The following is a 9,586-nucleotide window of genomic DNA, read 5'->3' on the forward strand; positions in this document are numbered from 1 at the left end:
GGCTCTCGGAGGAGGAGCCGAGCTGCAACGGAAATAACCGAGCGCCGACCGCGGCTGGCCGAAAGGAGCCGAGCCCTTTCCGGAAGTGGCCGATCTGTGGGGTCCTGCTCTCCGACCTGAGCCGAGCGCCGGGCCTTGTTCTCCGGATCCGCCGAAGGTGTTCCGGAAGGAGGCGAGGCGGGCAGGGCAAGCCTTACCCGCGGCCGACAGAGCCCAACGTCTGGTGGGACTCGGCGAGGGCGGGGGAAGCCGGAGCCTGGCTCCGGTCCGGCAGGAACGAGCTCATTCCGGAAGAAGCCGAGAGGACCGGCGCCGGCCTCGGCGTCCCGGGCGTGAGGCGGTAGCAGCAGCAGCAGCAGCAGTAGCAGCAGCGACAGCGCGGGCCAGAATGAACCGCGACGGCTGAGGCAGCGGAGCTGCTGGCTGCGCAGACCCCACCGCGACTCCCGCGAAGCGCCATCCCCACGCTGCGGGCTTCGCCTCGAGCCGAGCCCTGCCCCCGCGAGCCTCCCGGAGCCCTTTGTGCGGCCGGAGGCGGCGGCGGGAACGGCCATGGCGGCCAACATGTACCGGGTGGGGGGTGAGTACCCGGCGCAGAGGTGCGGGGCCTGGGGCGAGAGAGGTAGTGGGCCGGGACCCGAGAGGCTCGGCACCCGGTGGCGCAAGAAGCCACGTCTGGGGCGGCATGGACTGGAGCGCCGACCGGAACCGGAACCGCGACGGCGACGCGGTCGGGCATCTGGACTCCCGGAGGGCTGCGGGGCATCCTCGACGGCACTCTGGGGCCGCCTCGGGACCCCCGGGCCGGGAGTGGGCTTGGGAAACTGGGTCCGAAGGGGTTGACAGTGCAGCGACGGGACCCGAGGGCCAGGGCTACGGCTTGGCCACCGGCGAGGGAGCTGCCTGGAGGTTTCCTCTTCAGGTGTTTTGTGCACCTCGGTTCGCAAAGTGGGGGGCAGGAGGCTCTGTGCTAGAGTGAACAATTACTCGCTTTGCCGACATGGGTGCAACTCCATCGTTAAAGTTGTGGGGCTGCAGGGGAACCCCTGCTTCTCATCACTTTCTTAAGTCTCACTTCTGAGCGAAGATCTGGTTTTAGAATTAAGTGTGGCAGGGGTTGGGGGCTCCTTGTTTTCTTAGTGTCCACTTCCACATCTCCGCGTCCCTTCTACCTGGACCCTTGTCTCTTTTTGGTCCACTCAGGCTGACATTCCTCCTGGTGCTCTGGCTCTTCCACCTCCTCTTCTGATCTTCCCGGTTCTTCCCCACCCCCTCCTACAGATTACGTCTATTTTGAGAACTCCTCCAGCAATCCTTACCTGGTTAGACGGATTGAAGAGCTCAACAAGGTGAGTCCAGCAGAACCCACTCCCTCATCCCAAGGGGTCTCTTTCTTCTGGGGTCTCTAACTTCAGGTGAGAGAAGATCCTGTTTTTAGTACCCATTCATATACATTCATTCATTCATTTGATGTAATCAGGAAAGGCTATTCAGAACTTAACTGGGAACTTTACTGTCTCTTGGGGGACAAAGGCAAGGGATTTGGAAGTAGGTCCCTTAGTAATTTATTGACTGCTGTTAGTCTTTTCTTTAGGTCTTCCACTTTGAAGTGATCAATATTCACTACCACGTTTTTTCCCCCCGCTCCTTTAGACTGCAAATGGAAATGTGGAAGCAAAGGTTGTCTGTCTTTTTCGTCGAAGGGACATTTCTAGTAGCCTCAACAGCCTGGCTGATAGTAATGCCAGTGAGTGTCTTCATTCTCCTCTTCCTCCCCTTCCCCTTGATTTGAGGTCTGGGCATGTCCCTACAGGTTTCCCCCCTGGTAGCATGCCCAAGGCAGGGGTGTGAGTTTGGGGGTTGGGAAGTGCCTTGTTGGTGGAGGGAGGCCTGTTTTTACACGTTGGGGTTGGAAGCAGGGTGGTGAGAGCATGATAAGAAGCCAGACTAATGTGTGTGTGTGTGTGAGAGAGAGAGAGAGGGTGGGGGGAAATAGTGTTTAGATTGGGGATGGGGAAGAGCTTTGGAGAAGCAGGGCACTTGGGGGATAGTTTTCTTTACAGTTAAGACGGGGTAGTGAGTGTGAAGGTCAAGGTGAAGAGGAAAAGATCATGAGAAGCCTGCATAACAGGGGAAGCAGGCTTATTTTGTAATCACAAGGTGATGGGAATACATTGAAGGGAGAAAATAAGGTGGGATGTGGTAGGAAAGTTTTCTTGCACTTTTTCTTCTTGTTCACCACTTTCATTTTCCCCTCCTATTCATTTAATTTTACCTCCTTGTTTCCTTTGGCCTTATCTTTGTTCTCTTTAAATTCTCATCTTCTTTTAAAATTTTTTTCCTTTAGTTTTCCTTAGCTTCTTTTTCCTTTCCTGCTTTGATTTTCTTTCTTCTTCTTCCTGTTCTTCCTTTCTAAATTATTTTGCTTTTTCCATGCTGCTTTGGTCGTGAAGGGGTTAATGAGGAGCTGGGCTTACCAAGTTCCCTGGCCCTTTGGGGTTTCCAGTCCCATCTGGCAGGGGCTGACCTTGGCCTTGTCCAATCAGAAGGGGTGTGGGGGGTGTGGTCCCCCTTGCCTTGGTACTGGGTTTCCGGAGCTCACAGGCTAGGGGCGGAGCCTGCTGCACCCCCCCCCCCCTTCTCCCTGAGGTTGGGAACAATGCACCAATGAGCCTGGGCCTGAGGCTGTCCTACCCCCTCCCACTTTGATTGGCACTCAGCCAGGTTAACCCTTTCCACCAAGGTTTCAGGGCAAACTGCAGCTCTTTGGGAAGGAAGTATTGGCACTGGCTTGAGAGGTGCTGTCCTTGAAAGCCCCACAAACTATTATTAGCCAAGTAGAAAGGGAGCAATAGTTAGGGTTGCATGTGATGTTGTAGAGTACAGAATCTCCTGAAATCTGAAAAGAGGAACTAGTAAACACAACTTTGTGTGGTATTCTTTCATCTTTCTGGGTTCTTGGACCTCAAGCTAGTTTAGAAAGAAAGAGCCAAGTGTGATATTCTTGCTGGATCTGGTGTAGCAGTATTTGTGCTTTGAGCCACGTCTAAACATTGTTAGCCGGGCATGGGATGCATTTCTTTGGCACTTTGACTCACAGTTTTTCTTAATGAGGCATATAGCTAATAGAGAAAGCTGGTAGGTAAGGGTAAGATATCTGGGAAAAGTGGGAAGAACCGCTGAGCTAGGAAATGTTTTCTCTGGGTTAGAGTTTCCAAGGTGCCTTCTTTCTGACTTAGTTTCTTTCTTTTTTCTGCCTTATTGCCCTAGGGGAGTTTGAGGAGGAATCAAAACAACCAGGGGTATCGGAGCAGCAGAGACATCAACTGAAGCACCGGGAACTTTTTCTATCCCGGCAGTTTGAATCATTACCAGCCACTCACATAAGGTATGGGATGATCAGGGTCAATGTGTCCTGCATGTACTTCTTTAGAAGATGGAGTGGAGGGTGGTATATTGGAGGTGGTGTGGAGAGGAATGAAGGGCTTATCCGGGGTGTTCTATAACCTGTTTCCTGTAGGGGGAAATGCAGTGTGACCCTCTTGAATGAGACAGATATTTTGAGCCAGTACCTGGAAAAGGAGGTGAGAAGGAGGTATCAGAAGATAAGGGAGGGGAGTGGGTGTCACCTCTAAAAGACAAGAGAAAAGTAGGACAGTGAGGAGGTAAAGGTTGACAGACTGCCTGTCTTGGGAACTCTGGGTAAGCCCCCCACTGCCCCCTGCCTTCTCGGATTGCTGCCCTGTTTACCTTCTCTCTCCCCATCTCCAGGACTGCTTTTTTTATTCACTGGTGTTTGACCCTGTGCAGAAGACACTTCTAGCTGATCAAGGGGAGATCAGAGTTGGTTGCAAATACCAAGCTGAGATCCCAGATCGCCTAGTGGAGGGTAAGCACCAGGGGAGACTATATGGCTACTGGGTATCTAACTCCCAAAGGCACTCTTAACATCACAGTCACAGTGTCATGCCCTGGAGTGTGTAGTACACACAGTCTGCAAGGCTTTCTGATGGAATGGGTTCTTAGGAACCTGAAAGGGAGAATTATGTGAGTTTAGGTAGCTGTTAGACTCTAAGTAGGGGAAAAACAGGAAGGAAATGCTATTGTGAGTGACCAAGACACCAGTTATTCTCCCTTCCCTGTCCTTGATGATACCAACTTGTTCTTCAGGAGAATTGGATAATCGGAACCAACAGAAGATGGAGATGAAGGTCTGGGATCCAGACAATCCTCTCACAGACCGACAGATTGATCAGTTTCTCGTGGTGGCCCGGTGAGGGGTGGGTGGATGGGGAAGATGGGCTGGGGGAGGTGTGGACATAGTTCTGAGTCCTACCCATTCTTGCCTCTTGAGAATGAGCTGCTCAGGGTACCACAGTAAGGATCAACGTGGGGACAGGCAGGAGAGAGCAGTGAACATATTGATATAAGGCTTCATTTGTTTTTTTGGCATGGGTAATTTTCTTCTTTCTTCTCTGGTTTAACTCCTCAGCCTTGCTTGCATGTTCTTTTCTTTTTGACTTCTCAATCTCTTCCTTAGAGCTGTGGGGACCTTTGCAAGAGCCCTAGATTGCAGCAGCTCCATTCGGCAGCCAAGCCTGCACATGAGTGCAGCTGCTGCTTCCCGAGACATCACCCTGGTGAGCAGAAGTTGGTGGGTAGTTGGGCAGGCGCGGCTTCGTGTGAGTCTGCAGAGCCTGGGGATGGGAGAGGAGGGTGTCTCGGGAAGTAGGAATATTTAAAGAGCACTAGGCTGGCGGTACTGAGACTTAAGTTCTCAGCCTTGTTCTCCACGTCCCCTGTAGTTTCACGCCATGGACACGTTGCAGAGGAATGGCTATGACTTAGCTAAAGCCATGTCGACCCTGGTGCCCCAGGGGGGGCCAGTGCTGTGTCGGGATGAGATGGAGGAATGGTCTGCCTCCGAGGCTATGCTATTCGAGGAGGCCCTAGAGAAGTACGGGAAGGATTTCAATGACATTCGCCAGGATTTTGTAAGTGGATGGGGATAAAAGGAGAGGTGGGAGAGGTGATGGGTCAGAGGACCCTGACCTGGAGCCAGATACAAGCTCATCTTTCTTCCCTGTCCCCTTCTTAGTTGCCATGGAAGTCACTTGCCAGCATAGTTCAGTTTTACTACATGTGGAAAACCACAGACCGGTATATTCAGCAGGTATGATCTGGGCTGGGGATGCTGGACCATAGGCCTTTTGCCTACCTCTACCTTTGAAGTTGATGACATTCTCCCTACTGAGATCCTCTGATTCTTCTATTTTTTCCCTTGCAGAAAAGGTTGAAAGCAGCTGAAGCAGACAGCAAACTGAAACAGGTCTACATCCCCACCTAGTAAGTATGGTAGGGAGGGGAGCATGGCATGTTTTCCTTCTCTTCCTTCAACCTGTGCCTTCCTCAGTGGTTGGGGGTAGGTAGGAGGCAGAATCAAATTATAAAAATGGGGGCTGGGGACATAGCTCAGTGGTAAGCACATACATAGCATGCATGAGGCCCTGGGTTTGATCCCAAGGACCAAAATTTTTTTTTATTATGTATATATTTTTAAAAGCAATCCCAACTGCTTGGGAGGCTGAGGCAGGAGGGTTGCATATATGAGGCCAGCCTTAGCAATTTAGTGAGCTTCTAAGCAACTTAGCAAGATCCTCTCTTAACATAAAGAAAAGGTCTGGGGACATAGCTTAGTGGTAAAGTGCCCATGGGTTCAATCTGCAGTACCCCCCCAAAAAAAATTAATAAATAAAATAAAATAAAAAGAGGGTGGAAATGAATTATTTTCCTTGTCCGCTTTTCCCCATTTCTCTTTCTCCCTTCATTAGCACAAAACCAAACCCTAACCAGATCATTTCTGTGGGTTCAAAGCCTGGCATGAATGGGGCTGGATTCCAGAAGGGCCTGACTTGTGAGAGCTGCCACAGTGAGTTCTAGGGAGGGACAGGGATGGCAGGGGTTGGGGGAGGCCTGCTCTGGCCCATGTCTGAAGAGCTCAGGTAGCATGTTTCCCACCAACAACCTCCCCCCTCCCCTCCCTGCTCCTGTAGCCACACAGTCTGCCCAGTGGTATGCCTGGGGCCCACCCAACATGCAGTGCCGCCTTTGTGCTTCCTGTTGGATCTACTGGAAGAAGTACGGGGGACTGAAGACCCCAACCCAGCTTGAGGGAGCTGCTCGGGGCACCACAGTAAGGATCAACAGTGGGGACAGGCAAGATAGCAGTGAACATACTAATATAAGCTTAAGGAAAAGGTCAGAATACGTACCTCCTTTCATGGGGATGGTTTGATGGGCAGGGATACTTGATAGTATTGGGGGGCCCAGTATATTGGGTTGGCAGTAAAGGTAATGACTGGGTATGGTTCGTGCCTATTAACCCAGCTACTCAGGAGGCAGAAGCAGAAGGATCACAAGTTTGAGGCCAACTTGGATAACTTAGTGAGACCGTATCTCAAAATAAGAAGGGTTAGGGATATAGCTCAGCAGTAGAGTGCTTGCCTAGCACATGAGAGGAGGCCCTGGGTTCAGTTGCCAGTACTGCAAAGGACAAAAAACAAAAACCAACCAAACGAAACAGATCAGGCATAAATAAATTGCCCTCTGCAGGTATTGGAAGAAAGAAGGGAGCCTTAGTGCCAATCTGCAGTCTTCCTTTTTCCTATGCCCTTCCTCCAGGAGCCACACTCAAGGGGACATTTATCCAGACCTGAAGCCCAAAGTCTCTCCCCCTATACTACCAGCGCCAACCGGGCCAAGCTGCTGGCCAAGAACAGGCAGACTTTCCTGCTCCAGACTACGAAGCTGACCCGTCTTGCCAGACGAATGTGCAGGGACCTGTTACAGCCAAGGAGGGCTGCCCGACGACCCTATGCCCCTATCAATGCCAATGCCATCAAGGCAGAGTGTAAGGGCGTGAATGGCGGGGCTAGTGGTGGGTTCAGGGGTGCTCCAGCTAGATACCAGTATTTCTCTGGTGTTTTAATGACTGTAGGGATAGTAAGCCACAAAAGTGTTCTTAGGAGATTAGACATGGTTTCTGCCCCAGAAGAGGTCTGAATAACAAAGCCCCTTTGGAATCTTTCATCTTTTTCTGTAGGCTCCATTCGACTTCCTAAGGCTGCCAAGACTCCACTGAAAATTCACCCTTTGGTGCGGCTGCCGCTGGCAACGATCGTCAAAGATCTGGGTATGGGATCCAGGCTTGTAGAGGATGTAAACAGTGGTGTCAGGTTCCCAGGCCTATTGTGAAAACTTTCTCTCTCTCATTTTTCTTTCCCTCTGATTCCAGAGAGATTTAGTCTTAACAGACTACTTTTGTGGTTGTGTACGTTTACTTATTTATTGATATTTGTGGTGCTGGAGATGGAACCCAGGGCCTCATGCATGCTTGTTAGGAGGCATGTGTTCCACCATTGTGCTAAATCTACAGCCCTGTAATGCTTTTTCATATATATATATAACCTGGTTGGATTATATCACATTCATGTGGTTGTTTTTGGAATATTATTAAATAGCTTCCCAGAGCCTTCCCCCATCATTATTTTTGAGAATGCTTAGTAAACTGCTGGGTCCAAAGAAATGAGGTGAGAAAGGGAAACTACATAGGGAAAAGGTGCAAAAGTTCAATTTTATTTTATTTTTCCTGGCAGTGGCCCAGGCACCTCTGAAACCAAAAACACCTCGGGGCACCAAGACACCAATCAACAGAAACCAGCTGACCCAAAACCGGGGCTTGGGAGGAATCATGGTGAAACGGGCCTATGAAACTGTGAGTTGATAGACTGGTGCCAGCCACGCTGAATTGATAGGAGTTGTTTCTGATAGGAGTTGGAGGGGGACTCCTCCCTCATTGCTCTACCCCATCCTTTTCCAGATGGCAGGGGCAGGGGTCCCTTTCTCTGCCAATGGAAGGCCTCTGGCCTCAGGGATTCGTTCAAGTTCACAGCCAGCAGCTAAACGTCAGAAATTAAACCCAGCGGATGCTCCCAATCCTGTGGTGTTCGTGGCCACAAAAGATACCAGGTAGGGATTCCATAACAAGAGGGCTAGGAGGTTGAGTATCCACTTTTTGGGTACGGGAAATAGGAGTTTCTGAGCAAGACCAGCTCCAGGAAGACTAGATGCCAAAAAATAAATAAATAAAAATGGGGGTGCCAGAAAAGAAAGGTCTGGAAGGAAGAATTACAGTGTGGAACATGGGGTTTCACTTAGGTGGCTAATGAACATTCTGTCTTTTCTGTTCCTGTCTTGCTCTTTCCGGCTAGGGCCCTGCGCAAGGCTCTAACTCACCTGGAAATGCGGCGAGCTGCCCGCAGACCCAACTTGCCTCTGAAGGTGAAGCCAACACTGATTGCAGTGCGGCCCCCAGTCCCTCTACCTGCACCCGCACATCCTGCCAGCACCAATGAGCCCATTGTCCTGGAGGATTGAGCATCTGAGGGGAAGGGAGGTGGGCTGAGATAGAGGATAGGTGCCTAGGGCACCCAAACCTCCCTTCCCTTTAGTATCAAAGGGAGTGAGGAGTGAGAGTATGGGAGCAAGTGCATGTGTGTCTCTGGAGGGGTTGGGCGCCCTCTGGTGCTACCACGTTGTGGCTTGTCCCCTTCCCATGCTTCTCCACACTTGTGATGGAGGGCAACCTGCAGGAACTTGGCCCGTGTGGGCACCTAGCCTAATTTGGGGAGTAGGACCCACAGTTGTTTTGGACAGTTTGGGGGGAGGGTTTTTTAATTTTTTAAAAATTTTGCCTCCCTTTGTGAAAGGGGATGGGGGAGGGGAAGAGAAAACATGCCAGGTGGTGGTACCTGGTTGGGGGAGGGGGGCGTGCACTGCCATGTCTTTTTTTTTTTTTTTTTTTTTTTTCTAATGGGGGCTTCTCTTCCTGTCCGGTGTCCGGACTTTCCTAATTGGAGTTTGAGGCCCCTAAACTGGCATCAACCCCAGTCCATGCTCGCTCTTTCTTCCTTCCCCTTCCCCATCTGCCTTTTGTACGCCAATCTTGGAAATAAAGATCTTTTGTCCGTTTTTTTAACCTCGGATTCTGTAATTGGTTCTTATAGTAACAAATAAAAAGCTGTTTTATTCAGCTCCTCCTGGCTCAGCTGTTCTCTCCCATGGGTGTGTGTGTTGGGGGTGTTTTTGAAAGGTCAAAGAACAATAAAAAAGGTACAGATGGTGCTTATCCTGGGAGCAGCTTTATGAGATGCAACCTGAACTGAGCCTACTTCAGCTATCCTTGTGGGATCCCAACTGTCCCCCCAGCTCCCAGTGGTGCTGGAGCCCAAGCATCATCTTGGCCAAGATTCATTCAAGAAAGTTGAGATAAGTTGGCTCCCTGATGGCTGTAGACCTCCATGGCAAGGGGTGTGAGGGTGCTTCTTCCTCTTTTTCCAGCTCCTAATACTCTTCTCAGGGAATTCTAGGAATTGCTAGCAGCTAAGGTAAGATATAGCCCACCTTGGTATGTGTGTAGGATAAAGCAGGATCTTACCATCCAGCTCAGTGGAGTATGTGTACAGACTACTGCTTTAGGACCTTCAGGGCCAGCCTCAGCAACTGCCTGTGTGTGTGTGGTGGGGGT

General features: G+C 50.7%; 1 protein-coding gene across 2 annotated transcripts; it reads left to right on the forward strand.

The window, feature by feature from the left end:
• Positions 1-165: 165 nt before the first annotated feature.
• On the forward strand, positions 166-9,096 carry Mta2 (metastasis associated 1 family member 2). Of its 2 annotated transcripts, none has more exons than XM_047516212.1 (18): positions 166-580; positions 1,282-1,349; positions 1,654-1,747; positions 3,271-3,388; positions 3,521-3,584; positions 3,772-3,889; positions 4,171-4,273; positions 4,541-4,640; positions 4,806-4,994; positions 5,099-5,173; positions 5,288-5,346; positions 5,832-5,929; positions 6,054-6,193; positions 6,682-6,910; positions 7,103-7,192; positions 7,656-7,774; positions 7,880-8,028; positions 8,271-9,096. In XM_047516212.1, exons 1-18 carry the CDS (start codon positions 553-555, stop codon positions 8,434-8,436), a joined length of 2,007 nt encoding a protein of 668 aa, XP_047372168.1. In that variant the 5' UTR covers positions 166-552; the 3' UTR covers positions 8,437-9,096. The 2 variants fall into 2 exon arrangements, with proteins under 2 accessions (XP_047372168.1, XP_047372169.1); XM_047516213.1 differs by lacking the exon at positions 166-580 and adding an exon at positions 900-922.
• Positions 9,097-9,586: the final 490 nt, after the last annotated feature.

This window comes from Sciurus carolinensis, chromosome 11 (assembly GCF_902686445.1).
Source record: "Sciurus carolinensis chromosome 11, mSciCar1.2, whole genome shotgun sequence".
In the NCBI taxonomy this organism is placed as follows: Eukaryota; Metazoa; Chordata; class Mammalia; order Rodentia; family Sciuridae; genus Sciurus; species Sciurus carolinensis.

Excerpts from the sequence above, each read along its gene's own strand:
- Mta2 (XM_047516212.1), top strand. The coding sequence starts at position 553 with ATGGCGGCCAACATGTACCGGGTGGGGG. Across the intron at positions 6,194-6,681 it reads GAGCTGCTCGGGGCACCACA|GAGCCACACTCAAGGGGACA; the intron begins GTAAGGATCAAC and ends CCCTTCCTCCAG. Across the intron at positions 8,029-8,270 it reads GTGGCCACAAAAGATACCAG|GGCCCTGCGCAAGGCTCTAA; the intron begins GTAGGGATTCCA and ends CTTTCCGGCTAG.